Below are 20859 nucleotides of genomic sequence, written 5' to 3'. Positions count from 1 at the left end.
CAGCGATGCTCAGCAGGCTCATCTTCATGACCTTGTTACACAGTTACTGATCATCAGTATTCAGAGCACAGATGATCTTCAGCTCTATCGGCCTCGTCCCGTCAGAAACATGGAGTTATAAAGTATGTTTTGCGTCTGCAGTCAGATTGTTTGATTCATTTGTTCCTCCATCTTTAAGATGTCTGAGTGGTTTGTGGAGTTGGGAGATAATGTCATGTGTGTGTGTGTTTAGAGTATCAGTTGAGTACAGTATCAGGAAGTACTATCTACATTTAGAGTATCAGTTGAGTACAGTATCAGGAAGTACTTGCTATATTTAGAATATTTTCACCACTTTACCTCGGAAAGAGCTCAAAGATAAAGCCATACAAATATTCTAAATATAGCGTATATTATATATTATATATTATATATTGTATATTATATATTATATATTATATATTATATATTATATATTATATATATTATATATTGTATATTGTATATTATATATTATATATTGTATATATTATATATTGTATATTATATATTGTATATTGTATATTGTATATTATATATTATATATTGTATATTGTATATTATATATTGTATATTATATATTGTATATTATATGTTATATATTATATATTGTATATTATATATTATATATTGTATATTATATATTATATATTGTATATTATATATTGTATATTGTATATTGTATATTATATATTGTATATTATATATTGTATATTGTATATTATATATTGTATATTATATGTTATATATTATATATTGTATATTATATATTATATATTGTATATTGTATATTATATATTATATATTGTATATTGTATATTGTATATTATATATTGTATATTATATATTGTATATTGTATATTATATATTATATATTATATATTGTATATTATATATTGTATATTGTATATTGTATATTATATATTGTATATTATATGTTATATATTATATATTGTATATTATATATTATATATTGTATATTATATATTATATATTGTATATATTATATATTGTATATTATATGTTATATATTATATATTGTATATTATATATTATATATTGTATATTATATATTATATATTGTATATATTATATATTGTATATTGTATATTGTATATTGTATATTATATATTGTATGTTATATATTGTATATTATATGTTATATATTATATATTGTATATTATATATTATATATTGTATATTATATATTATATATTATATATTGTATATTATATATTGTATATTATATATTATATATTGTATATTATATATTATATATTGTATATTGTATATTATATATTATATATTGTATATATTATATATTGTATATTATATGTTATATATTATATATTGTATATTATATATTATATATTATATATTGTATATTATATATTATATATTATATATTATATATTGTATATTGTATATTATATATTATATATTGTATATTATATATTGTATATTATATATTATATATTATATATTGTATATATTATATATTGTATATTGTATATTATATATTGTATATTATATATTGTATATTATATGTTATATATTATATATTGTATATTATATATTGTATATTATATATTGTATATTATATATTATATATTATATATTGTATATATTATATATTGTATATTGTATATTGTATATTATATATTGTATATATTATATATTGTATATTGTATATTGTATATTATATATTGTATATTATATATTATATATTATATATTGTATATTGTATATTGTATATTATATATTATATATTGTATATTATAGTTTTCTTGTTTTAATCTCTAAAATGAAATAAAAATAATCAAACATACATTCATGTAAAATTAATATTATTATATTGTGATTGGATAGAAGGAAGGTTCCTGAGTCTCTCAGTGAGCAGAACCCCCCCAACCCCCACCACCACCCCCCATCCACCATCCAACCACCACCCCCCCCCCACCATCCATCCACCACCCCCCACCATCCATCACCATTCACCCGCCTCATCCTTTGTCTCGTCTCACCTCCGTCCTCCGTCCCGGTGACATTTACCCCCCCGTCATCCTGCCACCCTTTGTTCCTCTCCAGACTGCAGAAGCTCTCTCTCTGTCTGTCTGTGTGTCTGTCTGTCTGTGTGTCTGTCTGTCTGTCTGTCTGTGTGTGTGTCTGTCTGTCTGTGTGTCTGTCTGTCTGTGTGTCTGTCTGTCTGTCTGTCTGTGTGTCTGTCTGTCTGTGTGTCTGTCTGTCTGTCTGTCTGTGTGTCTGTCTGTCTGTCTGTCTGTCTGTGTGTCTGTCTGTCTGTCTGTCTGTCTGTGTGTCTGTCTGTCTGTGTGTCTGTCTGTGTGTCTGTCTGTGTGTCTGTCTATCTGTCTGTCTGTGTGTCTGTCTGTCTGTCTGTGTGTCTGTGTGTCTGTCTGTCTGTGTGTCTGTCTGTCTGTCTGTCTGTGTGTCTGTCTGTCTGTCTGTGTGTCTGTCTGTCTGTCTGTGTGTCTGTCTGTCTGTCTGTCTGTGTGTCTGTCTGTCTGTCTGTCTGTGTGTGTGTCTGTCTGTCTGTCTGTCTGTCTGTCTGCCCCCCCCCCCCCACTACATGCTCTAGTCTGGAATCTATTATTATCAATGTTTAAATGTAAAAGTGGTTGTTGTTCTCAACCAGAGGTTCAGCTCAGCTAATGATCTCCTCATACTGACTGCAGACTGAACAGAACAGATACCTGCTGTTATTGACCATGTGGACCTTCATGTGCATGAGAACAGTTGTTGTGTGTTGTGTCGGCAGCTTTTGGTAAATTGTTAGTTGAACTATTGAATAGTTGATGTGCACTAAAACAACAACATGCATGGAGGGATTCAGGATCATTCAGGAGATCTCAGGTCAATAAAGCAGAGAAACCACCTCTGGGATAGTTTCAGTCTGACTTCCTGCAGAGCTTCCTGTCATGTTGCTGTCGCTGGAACTCCTTCTTCCAAACTGAAAATGTAAAACCAAGAACTATAAACTACATTTTCAGAATAGCAAACAACTTCTTATTTTAAAGGATGATTGCAGTTTATCACAGTTCAGTAGTTTTGGCCAGCATTCCTATCAGCAATAATAACATCGTACTCATCCAGTTCATTCTGGAGATCTGGAGATCTGGAGAGAAGACGGACACATCATTAAAACTGTCAGAAACAGGTTGTGAGTAAACTCAGTCCATCTTAGTCCAGCTTAGTCCAGCTTAGTCCAGCTTAGTCCAGTTTAGTCCAACTTAGTCCATCTTAGTCCAGCTTAGTCCAGCTTAGTCCAACTTAGTCCATCTTAGTCCATCTTAGTCCAACTTAGTCCAACTCAGTCCAACTCAGCCCATCTTAGTCCATCTTAGTCCATCTTAGTCCAACTTAGTCCAACTTAGTCCATCTTAGTCCATCTTAGTCCATCTTAGTCCAACTTAGTCCAACTCAGTCCAACTTAGTCCAACTTAGTCCAACTTAGTCCATCTTAGTCCAACTTAGTCCAACTCAGTCCAACTCAGTCCATCTTAGTCCAACTCAGTCCATCTTAGTCCATCTTAGTCCAACTCAGTCCATCTTAGTCCATCTTAGTCCATCTTAGTCCAACTTAGTCCATCTTAGTCCAACTTAGTCCAACTCAGTCCATCTTAGTCCAACTTAGTCCAACTTAGTCCAACTTAGTCCAATTTAGTCCAACTTAGTCCATCTTAGTCCAACTTAGTCCAGCTTAGTCCATCTTAGTCCAGCTTAGTCCATTTTAGTCCAACTTAGTCCATCTTAGTCCAATTTAGTCCAACTTAGTCCAATTTAGTCCAACTTAGTCCAACTTAGTCCATCTTAGTCCAGCTTAGTCCATTTTAGTCCAACATAGTCCATCTTAGTCCAACATAGTCCATTTTAGTCCAACTTAGTCCAACTTAGTCCATCTTAGTCCATCTTAGTCCAACTTAGTCCAACTCAGTCCAACTTAGTCCAACTTAGTCCAACTTAGTCCATCTTAGTCCAACTTAGTCCAACTCAGCCCATCTTAGTCCATCTTAGTCCATCTTAGTCCAACTTAGTCCAACTTAGTCCATCTTAGTCCATCTTAGTCCAACTTAGTCCAACTCAGTCCAACTTAGTCCAACTTAGTCCAACTTAGTCCATCTTAGTCCAACTTAGTCCAACTCAGTCCAACTCAGTCCATCTTAGTCCAACTCAGTCCATCTTAGTCCATCTTAGTCCAACTCAGTCCATCTTAGTCCATCTTAGTCCATCTTAGTCCAACTTAGTCCATCTTAGTCCAACTTAGTCCAACTCAGTCCATCTTAGTCCAACTTAGTCCAACTTAGTCCAACTTAGTCCAATTTAGTCCAACTTAGTCCATCTTAGTCCAACTTAGTCCAGCTTAGTCCATCTTAGTCCAGCTTAGTCCATTTTAGTCCAACTTAGTCCATCTTAGTCCAATTTAGTCCAACTTAGTCCAATTTAGTCCAACTTAGTCCAACTTAGTCCATCTTAGTCCAGCTTAGTCCATTTTAGTCCAACATAGTCCATCTTAGTCCAACATAGTCCATTTTAGTCCATCTTAGTCCAACTTAGTCCATCTTAGTCCAGCTTAGTCCAACTTAGTCCGGCTTAGTCCAACTTAGTCCAACTTAGTCCATTTTAGTCCATCTTAGTCCATCTTAGTCCATCTTAGTCCAATTTAGTCCATCTTAGTCCAGCTTAGTCCATCTTATTTAAAAGAGAAAACAGTTAACCAAACTGTTTGTTGTAGACATTGGTTACAGTTCAGCTTTGACCAGCCGTACCTGTCTGTTTCTACGGCCACTTGTTATACTCCCAATAATAAATAAAATTGAACAGTAATAATATAGAATGTTTATGAAACAGTTCCACATTCACATTCTTTCCTAAATAAACGGTTCACTGTTTAACGGCCGCCAACACAGTTCTTCACACAGAAGTAACACTGATCTACAGCTCTATGATGTATATGATCTACTCTATATCTATGATCTACAGCTCTATGATGTATATGATCTACTCTATATCTATGATTTACAGCTCTATGATGTATATGATCTACTGTATATCTATGATTTACAGCTCTATGATGTATATGATCTACTCTATATCTATGATCTACAGCTCTATGATGTATATGATCTACTGTATATCTATGATCTACAGCTCTATGATGTATATGATCTACTCTATATCTATGATCTACAGCTCTATGATGTATATGATCTACTCTATATCTATGATTTACAGCTCTATGATGTATATGATCTACTGTATATCTATGATCTACAGCTCTATGATGTATATGATCTACTCTATATCTATGATCTACAGCTCTATGATGTATATGATATACTCTATATCTATGATCTACAGCTCTATGATGTATATGATCTACTCTATATCTATGATCTACAGCTCTATGATGTATATGATCTACTGTATATCTATGATCTACAGCTCTATGATGTATATGATATACTCTATATCTATGATCTACAGCTCTATGATGTATATGATCTACTCTATATCTATGATCTACAGCTCTATGATGTATATGATCTACTCTATATCTATGATCTACAGCTCTATGATGTATATGATCTACTCTATATCTATGATCTACAGCTCTATGATGTATATGATCTACTCTATATCTATGATCTACAGCTCTATGATGTATATGATCTACTGTATATCTATGATCTACAGCTCTATGATGTATATGATATACTCTATATCTATGATCTACAGCTCTATGATGTATATGATATACTCTATATCTATGATCTACAGCTCTATGATGTATATGATCTACTGTATATCTATGATGGATTAGTATGTAACCCAATGACGGTCATTTGATGCATTTGTGATGCTTATACATGAATTAATTCATCCATTCTTTTGAGGTAACTGTGTACGGAGAACAGAATCTTTGGGCCAGAGGGTGCAGCCCAGTGTCCCCAGGAATTTACTTGATTTTGGATAATTGCAGGTAGAGCAGGTAGAGTAGATTGAGCAGGTAGAGCAGGTAGAGCAGGTAGAGTAGATTGAGCAGGTAGAGCAGGTAGAGCAGGTAGAGTAGATTGAGCAGGTAGAGCAGGTAGAGCAGGTAGAGTAGATTGAGCAGGTAGAGCAGGTAGAGCAGGTAGAGTAGATTGAGCAGGTAGAGCAGGTAGAGCAAGTAGAGCAGGTAGAGCAGGTAGAGCAGGTAGAGTAGATTGAGCAGGTAGAGCAGGTAGAGCAGGTAGAGTAGATTGAGCAGGTAGAGCAGGTAGAGCAGGTAGAGCAGGTAGAGTAGATTGAGCAGGTAGAGCAGGTAGAGCAGGTAGAGCAGGTAGAGTAGATTGAGCAAGTGGAGCAGGGCATGGACAGAGGCCACTGTTGGTATTCCTCATGTTGCCAAGCAGAGTCTGATAATCAGATCAGTGGATTAGTGGCGTCCTGACCGCCTCGCTGGAGGCCTCCCAGCCTCTCAGCCTCTCTCCTGTCCTCTCCTCTCCTCTCCTCTCCTCTCCTCTCCTCTCCTCTCCTCTCCTCTCCTCTCCTCTCCTCTCCTCTCCTCTCCTCTCCTCTCCTCTCCTCTCCTCTCCTCTCCTCTCCTCTCCTCTCCTCTCCTCTCCTCTCCTCTGCCTGGTCCTGGCTGACTGATGCCTTTTCATCTAAAGGGCAGATTGTGAGAAAGAGTCACCGTGGCGATGCCATTCGTCCTCTCCTCCTCCACCCAGTTGCTATGTGTCTCCTCCTCCTCCTCCTCTTCCTCCTCCTCTTCTTCCCTTGGGGCTGCTATTTCTCACTGAACAGCCTTTTCAGATCAACCTCAGTCGGGCCCTCAGGTGTCTCGATAAGGTCGGTGGCCACTCAAAGACGTGATGGTTCTTCATGTCCTCGTCCGTCAGAACGGCAACACCAAATGCACCAAAGAAAACGCCAGCCTGCGGTCACCTGGAGGACATTTATATCAGCAGATATGATCAGTTTTTAGATTCCTATGCAGACCAGTTCCTATCTGACAGCTCCTTAGTGGTGCTGCACATCATTCATTCCAGTTAAAGCAGCAGCTGAATCATTTTAATTTAATTTCAGAGCTGATGGTGCGTTTTATCCGTCTCTCGGTCACAGTGCCGGTGTGCACGCTCGCCAATGTAAAGAACAAAGAGGAAACTCTTAACATCTGGGGTCTGGTGGTGTTCAGGGTGGGGGGGTGGGATGGCACTCTCTATCATTAGGAGAAGCATGCAGGGAGTGAGCTCAAGCTGTCACAGCAGGCACGGTCAGCTGGTGTGTTAATGGAGAGCAAGCCTGATAACATGTCCGTCTCACTGAGGAGCTACGGAGGTTCACTGCTGTCTGGCTTCATCTACCCTGAACTACTAAACATTTCATCTTGTGGAGGCATGATCAGCAGCATGTCACTATACCAACCCTCTAGAACCTGGAACCAGCTCACTGGACCATTTACAGAAGGATCTTCTTCAGCAGCCGAACGCTACTCTTAAAGCTGCAGCGGGGAGAGATGGAGTTATCTTTATAAAACGGTCACTACATCCTGACAGTAGAGCATGAGACAGGTAATCTGGAAAAAACCCTGTTCCTCTGTGTCCTCCGGTGTCCTCTGGTGTCCTTCGATGTCCTCCGGTGTCCTCCGGTGTCCTTCGATGTCCTCCGGTGCTCCTAACGGCATCTGCCAGATTTCACAGACCGGAGGAGAACAAGCAGTCAGAGCTGATCTGGAGTGTGCCGTCTCTGAGCAGCTGTCAATCACTCTGAACTCTGATCAAACGGTGAAACTAGGCAGCGCTGATCAGATCTGAATCAATATTCTGTTACGTTAATGTCTATTTCTCTCCTCACATGTTCTCACAATCATCTTGCAGTGTAACGTCACAAACGGCTGTAAAACAGGGCGGTTACTCCTTTTTAATATCTGATATTTATTCCATAATTTGGAACGATGTTGGAGCTGCTCGGCAGAGGCGGATGGGATTTGTTGCTGAGATGACGATGAAAGCACGACGTCTCCTCCTGCCTCATGTTTCCATCAGAATCAGAATCAGAATCAGAAAGGTGTTTATTGCCAGGTGTAAGGGGTATACACGAGGAATTTTCTTTGGCTTTTTGGTGCGAGACAAACAGTATAATAACAAAGAATAGATCTTTCATCTTTACCGATCGGAGCTGGAGCCGATAAATATCTACTGCAGAGTCTCTAGTCTATCATATATACTATTATATATATCTATTATATATGTATTATACATCTATACTTATGAATGCTGATTGTAACCTTTCCCACTAAAGACCAAAGCCAGATGTTAGTGGGTGTTTTTATGTCCTGTGGGAAAGAGGCTTTATCCTTTCTTTGCCCTCCAGAGTATTCTGGATTGCCTCTTGTAACCTGAGACCATGTTTGTTGATATATATATATATATATATATATGAAATATGTAGTTTAGATGAATAAAGCTGAGACATTTGGTGGTAGAGAGCAGGGATGGTTTCTCTGAATGGTAATGTAGCAGCTGCATGGTTAGCATGGTTAGCATAGCATCAGCTCTGTAAAATGAACCAGTCTAGTATATTTGATTGCTGCTGCATGAATATCAATCAGTAATCATGTGTGTGTTTTCTCGTGGCTGTGAGTGGGTGGCAGTGTGTAATTAATCCTTTTAAAAACACTTGAGATAAAAGTGCTCTTATCTCTCCGCAGTCACTCGAGCAGATTCAGGCTGAGAACTAGCATGTGTTTCCTGTTGGAGGGATCAGTAGTCTGGATACTGACACACTGATGTGTGATGTGTGATGTGTGATGTAGACGGTATCGGGGCATCTTCAGTCTGAGAACTAGCATGTGTTTCCTGTTGCAGTAGTCTGGATACTGACACACTGATGTGTTATGTAGACGGTATCGGTGTCATACCGATGAGTCACAGTGAACCTGTTGCCCTCTGCTCGTCTTCTACGATCAGCAGACCGAACAAGTCATTTTAAAAGCTCAATGAGACGATGTCTCCGATGGTACGATGTCTCCGATGGTACGATGAACTGAACGCCCTCAAAGCTAAAAGTAGCTCGCTGACTTGTCTTAAACGGTCAGTTCATACAATTCACACTCACTAAAAGAGCAACACATGAAACCAGAACTATCTGATCACAGTGTTTATACTTGTCTTTATTGACTATCTACTTTTACACTTTGTGTTTATCTGACAAACATTTCTCACATTTTCCACATTTTTCACATTTTTCAGGGCTCAAGGTTGAAAAATATTCAAACTCTGAGCAGAAAAACTCTTTTCCTTTTCTCCAGGATTTGTTCCATTAGACCTCCTGAATAGAAATCAAACAGAACACAGGTTGACAGGTTGTTAGTAGTGATATGAAGTAACTGCACCAATACTCTATACAAACAAGAAAACACAATTTATTAACTATTTAAGTGTCCAGAAAACAATGTGACAAACTGCAATGTAATGTATTTTAGTCCACACACAATCAGTCTCCGTTTTCCTTCTAACCTATTGAAAACAGCAGCATAGATATATGTTCATTAGACATTCAGTCGTATCTTTGCCAGGAACTCTGTAGCTGGTTGTTTGAGTTTGTTAGCAGCAGAATGATTCGATCTTTACTCACATTTACAGAAACCTCCTGGAAGTCTTTAGTTGGTCAGTGTGGGGACCAAAGTTACATCTGTCCAACTAGAGTATTGCTCCATATATATATCTATATATAGATATATATAGATAGAACAGTCTCAGCTAATCACTGCAGGGTCTACAAGACAGCCTTTGTTCCTTGATAGCATAAATGCTTATAGATTTGTATACAGCTTGAGATTGGCTTTATCTGGCTGCTTTCTTGTGATTTAAATGGTGAATTGTGAGGCAACATTATCCTGTTAGTGTTCTAGCATTAATCCTCAAAACATTACAAGGAGATATATCACTTCTTTCCATGTTTCATTATAGTTCTGCTTCCCGCTTCAACGTGTTTGGAAACAGATTTATTATTGTAACAGTAGAACATCTCTCTTCTTTATTATTATTATTCTTTTCAACAATGACATTTTAAAGGTCAGAGTAAGCCACAGAACAAATTGAGTCTTGGTAAGAGAAGGTGGAAATGAATGTAGTAGCAGCGGTAGGATTACTTCTAAGAGCTACGAGGACTTCTACACTCATTCAACGGAAGGAGACTGGAAGAACGTTAACACCTTCAGAGAAAGGATGTCTGGGTTTGTCTTTTAGAAAGACATGCCATGACAGTGCAAGTACTAAGGTAATTGGAATAAGTTTTGTGCCAACGATAGCGTGCAGCGCACAAGTCACTCTTCATGAGTCACAGCTGTAAAAGCTGCTTTTGACCCTGGTGAGTAAAACACTCACTAGTTGATGATCTATCAATTTTAATGACTCATTGTTTTGTTGACTCAGTTGCCTAAGGCCAATCTTTAATGTAGCATGCTGGCTTACAGGAAATGCTAGCTAAGTAGATGAAGTAAGCGTTGGTTGAGGGACGAAAGCAACGGTATGAATTCTTGCCCTGGTTGGTTTTAACAGTAAATCACATTTTATATGAGTAGAAGCAGGGATATAGCTAAATTACAGTCAGGGCAGTAGGATTCATCCTCTGGTGGCCATGAATGTCTGTACACAATATTATGGCAACCCATCCAATAGTTGGTTTTAGTGTGAGCATACAGGCTGACCTTAAGAAGCAGATTGTTGGTTGTTGGCCATACAAACATGTTTATGTTGGTTTAAATTGACTTTTGCATGAGAAATGTTGTATTACATTCTTGCAGGCCTTTTTCTAAAAATGTGAAAACAACGACTGTGACATGAAGGAGGTTTTTCTATGTCGGCTAACATAAACCTCAAGTAAACACTAAATACCTGCTTGGATTGGTTTCATGCTTGAATGAACAACATGCCTGCTATCAGCAGCTGATTGAATCCATATGGATTCATCTATAAGAGTTTCAAATCTACGAAAAGAGACAGCTGCTGGTCATACAAATGTCTGACCTGGGCAAAACAACAGAACAGAAGAAAACCAGTCGGTACCATCTGTTCATGTTGTGCTTCAGGTCTGTGTTACCGTATCCAGAGAGCCAAACGCTGCATTTAAGCAGCAGCAGTCTGCTCCGTTCTGCTGTAGTGAAGCTGTTTTCCATGTAGCAGCACGACACCCCAAATGAGCCGTGTAATGTCCCTTCCTGAAAGGGATGGCTTAGCTCTTCTGACAAGCCTTATGAAAGATGCATGAACACTGCTTTGTTTGAGCCTCTGGTGCTTCTCCATACCTTTATCTAATAGAACTACAATACAAGGCAACTATTCTCACCAGGCTCTTAGGTTACCAACTAAACACTCTCTAAACACCACGTATTGTCTTTGGATTAGCGTCCACTGCTTCCGTGATGTACTGTAATGCTTCATAAAGCCCTCACCATGTGAGGTCTGGGTCCTACAAATTGACCAAATCCAGTCTTATTGCGCTGTTGTTGCTGTTCGTACGGATGATGCTGGGAAATCCTGTTGAAACAGATCTGCTTTCATGCTATACCTTCAATCACGCTGGTAGGGGGTCTTTGGTGACCCCAGGACCAAACAGACCACTCTCCTGTCATTTCTGCACAAGCTCTTCTTTTGATTCTGGCGTCTGCAGATCAAAGAGCAGACGCACTGAGCCGGAGCTGAAATACAGCGGAGCTGAAAGCAGTTCACCCTGAAACAGACGGGGAAGTAAAGGAGGTGAAGATCGGAGCCGACAGACAGAGCGAGAGCTGCAGTGAAATGGGATGATTTCAAACACTGTTTCTCACAAGTGAGGCGATGCCTACAATAACGTGGGTACATCTGAAACAGGGTTCTGTTTCTTCTATTTTTCTTTAGGTGTTTTTGTCCTCTGTGAGAAAAAGGGGTTCCTAAAGGGTTAAATGTCTTATCTTCCTTCTCTGTTCTTCCGCTAGTTTCTCCTGGTTGATGAACAGCAACATCGTGCATTAGGCTACCATCATTATCTGGGAGAGAGCCATGTCATAAATACGAGCTTTTAAACAAGGCCATGCCTGGAAGCTGCAGGTAGGCTGAGGACTTGAGCAGAGAGACGCTTTATGTCTTATGAGGCCACTTTGTCACTAGCTTCTGTGACAGCACGGAGTTCCCACTGAAGAGAAATGAGTATTTACAACAGAAATACTCAACGAGAGGATGCACCTTTGTGATCTTAGCAAAGGGAAACAATACTTTGTTTGCTAACATAAATCATGAATACAGCTTCAATTATGTTTTACTAGCTTGGCAGCTGATACATCTGTGTAACCAAATGTTAATAACCTATTAATGATTACAAACTCAATTTGATTTGAGTAGTTTTCATCTTGGCTATAAAAATATGCGTAAATATGTTTGACCATGGAAATCCTTTCTTCCAACTGATTGCCATCATTCTGCATAATAATTAGCCATGTGCTTCTGTTTGTATTTTGTATTTTTCGGGGCCTTGGAACAATCAGCGTTTTTTTTCGGGCTAACGGACAAATGGGTTTCGGTAAAATGGGACAGTTTTTTGAACTATTGGTGTTTGGAAATAACAATGGGTCATACCCTTCTCAACACCCAATAATGTACGACAAACACTACGACCTCAACAACCAAATGAAGGGCAATATATGGCCTGAGATCGGCCAGCAGCTGGGATACGATGAAGATGGTGATGTAGCTGATATGCACTTGCTAACGTTATATGTTGGTCACATACATTTTTAAAAGACTGTATGCATGTAACGCGTGGAAACTGACACATGTTGCTGAACATTCGTAGGAAAATAAACGAAAGAGGAACTTATCATGAGAATACACTGTATTGTTGCCTGAACCTAAGCAAGTGTTTTTGTTTAATTCACAACATTAAGCACAGGTTTACTACAACCGAAAAGTGAAGCGGAGGGGTCTGACAAAACATCAGTATATGACGAGAACACATTGACTGTGCTAATGTAAAAGTGTACAGAGTAAGAGACGAGAGAGGTGGCTTCTTAACCCGGTGAGATGCATCATTCCTCCAGGATCTGTGCATCAATCAAAGGGCAACAAAATAATTTAGCACCTCCTATAGTTGTAACCTCAGTAACCCTGACAAACACTGAGATGCATCATCTCTTCTGGTTTCATCAGAATCTGATCAGCAGTGTCTCGTGTGAGGTGACACGGAACGAAGTGGAAAAAACAAAGAAATGATGATGAAATCAAGAAAATGAGAGTAAAAGAAAGGTGCAGCTGGACGAAGTCCTACAGGAAGAATGGAGAAGAATAAGAGAGAGACGGAGAGGCTGCAGAGAGACATGATAAGTGGGTTAGCTTCAGTGATATCACTATCATATTGCTTCCCCTTGAGCCTTTAAGGCTCGGCTGTTCTAATGTTGTGAAAGCTGCCAGGAAGAAGAAGAAGTGTGTAATGCTCACAGAGAAGCACCACAGGCTGGCGGAGGCCATTTAGGGCCATTAGGTTCATTAGGTTGGTAAAGACTGGAGGAAAAATATGAGGCCTTGAGATGGTATAATGCCCCAGTTTAGAATGGTAACAAACAGCATACCTGTGCTAACGTGGTAAATATACCTGTCTCACTGTCAGTGTTGGCAGACACTTTGCTTTACCTGCATGTCCCTGTTTGGGTAGCATGTAGCGGAGTAGCGTAACTAAATGCTACACTAGTTGGAAATCAAGCTCATGCAGTTTGCTTGACAGCAACTCTGTGATCCAGAACCGGGTCAGTGGGTCAAGGACTCTGTTGTCGGAGCTCTGTATGTACATGAAGCCGATGTTTCCTACAGTAAGACAGGACATTCTCAACATAAAAGAAGGATTCAATCATTGTCTGTCTGTTCATCCTTCCAGAAGGTCTGTTATTATGGATTTACAGCTGGAATAATAATTCTTTATTCCACTGTGTTATGGGAATACTGGCTCCGTACGGGGGCATCCGGTAGTTAATGGTGAATTCTGACCTTTTCAGAGTCTTTTTATCATAGACATGTGTTCAACATATGAATACAGATTGACTGCCTGCTGCTGCTCTCATTTATCTCGCCTTTCCATCCAAAAGCCACCGGTGGGATGCACATCTCACACTGGTTTCCATTATCCCTGTAAATGCCAATGCCAATCTTGTGTTTGGCACCATGGGAGAAATGGGAGGAAGACCGGGTGGGAGGTCTGAGGGTTGCAGCGTAGAGTGCGTCCAAAAAGAGCAATCCCATTATTGGGGAGTGAAATCATTTCACACAGATCTCAATTTTCTTGTGCTGGCGAGCTGCGGAGGAGATAAACCCGTTGAGAAACATCAAGAAGAGATGCTTTTCTTCTCCTCCCTTGTGGCCCGTCAGCTCTTATCTCTCAATAGTGGATATTAAAGTGTGTTGCAGCTGTAAAGACATCATTTACTTCCTTCAAACATCAACCTTTTTCACTCTATTGATTTATATCCATCTGCTGAGCAAGTAACTCAAATGAAATTAAAACCTAGAAAGCAGACGATGATGTTTTGTGTGACAGTCGGGATCAGTGTTTGAGTTTTGTGTGACACTTTGTGTGTCCAGGACAACCGGAAGTCTTCTTGAGGCCTCAGCCAGCTGCTGATGAAAGCTGCTCCTGTCTAAGATCAAGGACCAACTGTTTCACATATCTAGTAAAGATGTTGCTCAGTAGATCCACGCTGTTATCACTGGGAACTGCATACATGCCTCACTAGAGTGGACAGCTAGGCTGACGTAGCAACGGTAGCTAAGAGTGATGGGGTTCAGCCAAGGGTCTAATCTGGCTGTATGACCTGCTGGCAGTGTGACGGAGGCCGGCTTGTATTCTTATTTTTGTTCCGGTGGTCTCAGCAGAAGCTACTTTAAGTACGTTAATGGTGCTGATGTGAGGCAGTGCTGTCTTTAATTCCCATTCAACTAAACTGCATCCTCAATTCTGACTGGAGGGAAACGCATCTTGTTGCAGATTACGTTTGTTTTTGACGTAACACGAATACGTTTGTAAAGATCCGCGGAAGGCGGCAGCCAGTGACGTCGTACAACAAGAGATCCTTTCTAGTCTTCTAGTTGTCTTTCTATAACCGGACGACTGCCGGCTGTGAAGTTGTTTGACAAGTCTGAATAATGAAAGACTAATGCAACTAATTACTTTAGCTATTGAGCAATTAGTAAAGTAATTCATTACTTTTTTTAATGATTTATTTATTAGGTAATTTAATTCAAATGAATTAATTTAATTAATTTTTAATGTATAATGAGCAGTTTAATTTCAGCTAACTCTCTGAGGATGTGACAGGAACAGTTGACCTCTGGTGGAGCTCCAGACCGGCTGCGTTCTCCTTTCTCTGCAGTGAATAGAGACCGTTGGTTAGATAAATGTGGTCCGTATAGTAGTGTCGTTCCTGACGGGTGTTTGTAGTATCAGGATGGAGGCGGGGTGTGACTAGATGTGTGTCATCCCTCCTCATTGGCACAGTGCCCTCCGTGCCTCCTGGCTCTTCTCAGTGGGTGATGGGCGATGTAGGCCAGCGTGAGTACAGCCGTCCTCATTTAGTTTCTACGCTCCCAGTCGGCCCACAGATAACCGTGTCATCCAGTGGCATGTTCATAAATTACGGTGAACACCTGTGTGGAGCTGAGACAATCCGGCCTGCCAGGGAGGTAATACTTTATAGAGACGCTGGCCTCTTTAGAGGGCTGCAGACGGGATGAATACCCGGCCCAGATGTCTGCTAGCCGTGCAGCACGGAGCCTTTTGTCTACAGTTTATTGTTAATTACACAATCAATACTGTTGTTTTTCATCACTGACCTCTCCCTCTCATCACTGACAGTGTATTAAATGTTGCCTCAGATATCCTATTCTTCCTGTGGTGTATTATAATGGCAGCCGGTGAGAGATGCCAGATGTGTGACTGCAGCTGTCTCTGCTGTCTGGGGCAGTTTCTTGCTACCTCTATTGATTGGTATTGATCCAGACACGCCGCCTGCAGCTGTGAGCTAATTCAGCCTGCCGGTTCCTCCGTTGACATTTTCATTGCTGTATCTCAGCTTTATTGAGTGAAGAGCACAGTTTAATACAGACGCTGACTTTTCACTCTGAGCACAATGAATTACTCTATTGTGTAGTGATAGACGGTTACAGCTCACACTTTCTCTTTACGGCTCCTCTCTCTTGGAGTTGTACAGTATTTAGATCGCCCAGCAGATCACACTGTTTCACACACATTAGCATTGGAATCGCGGTTTTGATGAAATTCCACTTTTAAGCCACTTTATCAGCCGTCTGCGAGTTGGTTTCAAAGGATCCATTCAGTGGATCACCATGAAGGTTTGTACACACATTCAAGATCAGGACCCCCTTCCTCTTCCTCTTCCTCTTCCTCTTCCTCTTCCTCTTCCTCTTCCTCTTCCTCTTCCTCTTCCCCTTCCTCTCTCTCTTCCTCTTCCTCTTCCTCTTCCTCTTCCTCTTCCTCTTCCTCTTCCTCTTCCCCTTCCTCTCTCTCTTCCTCTTCCTCTTCCTCTTCCTCTTCCTCTTCCTCTTCCTCTTCCTCTCTCGCTTCCTCTTCCTCTCTCTCTTCCTCTTCCCCTTCCTCTCTCTCTTCCTCTTCCTCTAGCGCCACCATGAGGTCGACATTCTTGGTTTTGAAAATACGTTGACAATTATTGGATGGATTGACGTGGACTTTTGGTCAGATATTTAAGGTTCCCAAAGGATGAATTCTAGTGACTTTGGTCCCCCCCCCCCGACATTGTTATCTAGCGCCACCAGCAGGTCAATTATTTTTTTATCATTATTATTTTATGCTTTAGGAAGGCTTATGTTATGGAAAGTCATTTCTCTTTTGTTTTCTTTGAGAGTGTGGAATACTTATTATTTGGTTTGGATATAACAGATTTGTTTTCTCAATAAGTGAATAATGGTTTTGTGGTATTATTAGTGCAGCAAGCTTTGCATCTTGTGATGGTAAGATGTTTATTTAGTGATCATGGGAGAAGCTCATTAGTGTGTGAGTCGTTTGCAGAGTCTGGACGAACTGGAGGAGTTAGCAGAGTTGAAATGTGCAGCGATTCTGGCGTATGTACCGAGAACTAGACCGAATAAAACCACAGCGGGCCATTGGTCTTTCTCTGACTGGAACTCACTCCAAACAATGGAGAAACTTTATCGACACACATGCCTCTTGTTGACACTACCTGCATTTCCTGTTTTCACAACATACAAAATAAAAGCCCATTCCATATAAGTCAACCCAAAGGAAAGGTTCCCAGTCTGGTAACAGCAGACCAGACTAATGATACGCAAGGCCCTTCTTCATATCAGTTGAGTTCTGATGTTGTATTGATTGACTCTTCAGCTGCTCTGGCTCTGCATCTGCTGCACTCCTGACAGGGGTTTGTGCTGAAAACTGATGTTTACTTAGAACTATAATTACATTCTCATAAATCCAGTGAGAGTGCTGTCACAGTAGTGCACTGGGAAGCACTTACTTGATTTAGAAAGGCAGTAGTGTTATCTTTAGAAGCACTTTAGAACTATAAATAATCTGCTTTTTCTGATTTAATCTTATTTCGATTGGGCTTTTTGCCTGTTAAAAATAGTTTGAGTTTATTACGACTTTGGTTTTACTTTACTTACTTTACTTCTAAGGTATTGGTTATGATAATGTTGCACTCATCAAAAGAACTGCTGAGATCTCGGAACATGCGGATATCTCTACAACAAAGACAGAAACCGATGGGACAAGGAAGCATTCAGATGATATGTTTATGAAACGTTTATTCAGATGATCTAAACCACGCTATTTGGAGGTAAACCTGGATGTGTTGGTATACTCCCTTACAGCACGGGGAAATGGTGCATTGCATGACGTTGTCGTCGGATGTTAACGACAGTTTGCATAATAACTTGATGTTCCCTTCTGAATATGTTTGGCTAGCCTGGCGGATGTTGTCTGATTGTTTGACTTTTACAAACAAGGTTGTAATACATTTTGATTTTCCTTGACCTTTCTGTTGTCTTCCTCTCTACAGGTCCGTGGGGTCGTTGTATGGGCAGTGAGTGTGGACCCGGCGGCAGCCAGAGCAGGGCGGTATGGTGTGCCCACTCTGAAGGCTGGACTACGCTGCACACCAACTGTGACCAGACAGAACGGCCAGACAACCAGCAGAGCTGCTTCAGAGTGTGCGACTGGCACAAAGATCTTTACGACTGGCAGCTTGGCGCCTGGAACCAGTGTGTCCCGGTGTCGATGCGCAGCGCCGGTGTGCAACGCCCCGCCGTGTGTACCCGGGGAGAGGAGGGCATCCAGACCCGTGAGGTGGGCTGTGTCCAGAAAGCGAATGGCGAGCCTGCAGAAGATGCAATCTGTGAATACTTTGAGCCCAAACCACGCCTGGAACAGGCCTGTCTTATCCCCTGTCCACGGGACTGTGTGGTATCTGAGTTCAGCCTGTGGACTCACTGTTCTAAAACCTGCGGGATGGGCTTACAGAACCGGATACGCTTTGTTCTGGCTCCGCCACTGTTTGGCGGGGAAGCCTGTCCAAACTTGACGGAGTTTCAGACGTGCCAGCCGGGGCTCTGTGAGGGAGAGGAGAGCCTCTACAGCCTCCGGGTGGGACCCTGGGGGCTCTGCTCTGTCCCCATGCCGAGGCAAGCCAGACAAGCTGATAAACCACCCAGTGACAAACCCTCAAAGGAAAGTGATAAACTCTCCAAAGAGGGCGACAAACAGTCCAGAGAGAGCGACAAAACATCCAAAGGGGCTGACAAACAATCTAGAGAGGCTATCAAACTGTCCACTGAGGGCGACAAACAGCACAAAGAAGGAGACAAAAGGTCCAAAGAGGGTGAGAAACCATCCAGAGATGGACACAAACCGTCCAGACCCAACAGAAAACTGGACAGGGCCAACAGGAAACCAGACAGGCCATCCCGACAGGCAGACAGACCCAAACGACAGAAAAAGGCTAAAAACAAAGAGAAAAAGGAGAAAATGAGAGAGAAGGTCCGGGAGAGGTTAAGGGAGAGGGGGAAGGTGAAGGATCCGGAGACCAGAGAGCTCATCAAGAAGAAGAGGAACAGAAACCGTCAGAACCGCCTGGGAGGAAAGTTCTGGGACCTGCAGGTCGGCTACCAGACCAGAGAAGTGACCTGTGTGCATAAGAACGGAGTCGTTGAAGCTCTCAGGTAAGAAGCCCTCCAAAAGGTTTCCTTATGGGTCACTTTACATGCATGCCATCTACGATGACTACCCAATGCCTTTGTGTGACTGTATGCTTTCAAAGGTTTACTCTACTCTGGTTTCATCTTCACTTTCTTTCGAGGCTGGTCTGCAAAATAATCTGGGTTCAGCATTAAGATTAGAATAATGGTTACGTCTATGACAAGGCCAAAATATCATAGCATCAGATTAGGATTAGGTTTGGGCAAAGGTAAATTTGTTTAAAGGGTCAGTGGATGGCCTGTGATTTCAAAGGGTTAGGGCTGGGATTAGGTGCCCAGGTCAGGGTTAGGGTTTGGTATGTTGCCTCGACTGCGTTTACAGCAGTTAATACAGGAACAGCCCTCAGGAACAGGCTTCTGTCTCTTTAGGGGTTAGCTGTGGTAGAGACAGGCTTCTGTCTCTTTAGGGGTCAGCTGTGGTAGAGTCAGGCTTCTGTCTCTTTAGGGGTTAGATGTGGTAGAGTCAGGCTCTGTCTCTTTAGGGGTTAGATGTGGTAGAGTCAGGCTCTTTCTCTTTAGGGGTTAGATGTGGTAGAGTCAGGCTAACGTCTCTTTAGGGGTTAGCTGTGGTAGAGACAGGCTTCTGTCTCTTTAGGGGTTAGCTGTGGTAGAGTCAGGCTTCTGTCTCTTTAGGGGTTAGCTGTGGTAGAGTCAGGCTTCTGTCTCTTTAGGGGTTAGCTGTGGTAGAGTCAGGCTCTTTCTCTTTAGGGGTTAGATGTGGTAGAGTCAGGCTCTTTCTCTTTAGGGGTTAGATGTGGTAGAGTCAGGCTAACGTCTCTTTAGGGGTTAGCTGTGGTAGAGTCAGGCTAACGTCTCTTTAGGGGTTAGCTGTGGTAGAGTCAGGCTTCTGTCTCTTTAGGGGTTAGCTGTGGTAGAGTCAGGCTCTTTCTCTTTAGGGGTTAGATGTGGTAGAGTCAGGCTCTTTCTCTTTAGGGGTTAGCTGTGGTAGAGTCAGGCTCTTTCTCTTTAGGGGTTAGATGTGGTAGAGTCAGGCTCTTTCTCTTTAGGGGTTAGCTGTGGTAGAGTCAGGCTTCTGTCTCTTTAGGGGTTAGCTGTGGTAGAGTCAGGCTCTTTCTCTTTAGGGGTTAGCTGTGGTAGAGTCAGGCTCTTTCTCTTTAGGGGTTAGATGTGGTAGAGTCAGGCTCTTTCTCTTTAGGGGTTAGCTGTGGTAGAGTCAGGCTTCTGTCTCTTTAGGGGTTAGCTGTGGTAGAGTCAGGCTTCTGTCTCTTTAGGGGTTAGATGTGGTAGAGTCAGGCTCTTTCTCTTTAGGGGTTAGCTGTGGTAGAGTCAGGCTCTTTCTCTTTAGGGGTTAGATGTGGTAGAGTCAGGCTCTTCCTCTTTAGGGGTTAGATGTGGTAGAGTCAGGCTAACGTCTCTTTAGGGGTTAGCTGTGGTAGAGACAGGCTTCTGTCTCTTTAGGGGTTAGCTGTGGTAGAGTCAGGCTTCTGTCTCTTTAGGGGTTAGCTGTGGTAGAGTCAGGCTCTTTCTCTTTAGGGGTTAGATGTGGTAGAGTCAGGCTCTTTCTCTTTAGGGGTTAGATGTGGTAGAGACAGGCTCTTTCTCTTTA

General features: G+C 41.1%; 1 protein-coding gene across 1 annotated transcript in view; it reads left to right on the top strand.

Annotated features, from left to right (window-relative positions):
• Positions 1-20859, top strand: part of thsd7aa (thrombospondin, type I, domain containing 7Aa) — a 154031-nt gene that overhangs the window by 64442 nt on the left and 68730 nt on the right. Inside the window, exon 2 of the mRNA XM_074613673.1 lies at positions 18098-19256. Coding sequence (XP_074469774.1) covers positions 18098-19256 — 1159 coding nt within the window. The remainder of the gene's footprint in view (positions 1-18097; positions 19257-20859) is intronic.

Source organism: Sebastes fasciatus, chromosome 17 (genome assembly GCF_043250625.1).
Source record: "Sebastes fasciatus isolate fSebFas1 chromosome 17, fSebFas1.pri, whole genome shotgun sequence".
NCBI lineage: Eukaryota > Metazoa > Chordata > Actinopteri > Perciformes > Sebastidae > Sebastes > Sebastes fasciatus.
Note: the sequence above shows the minus strand (reverse complement) of the source record. Positions and strands in the feature narration are given on the sequence as shown.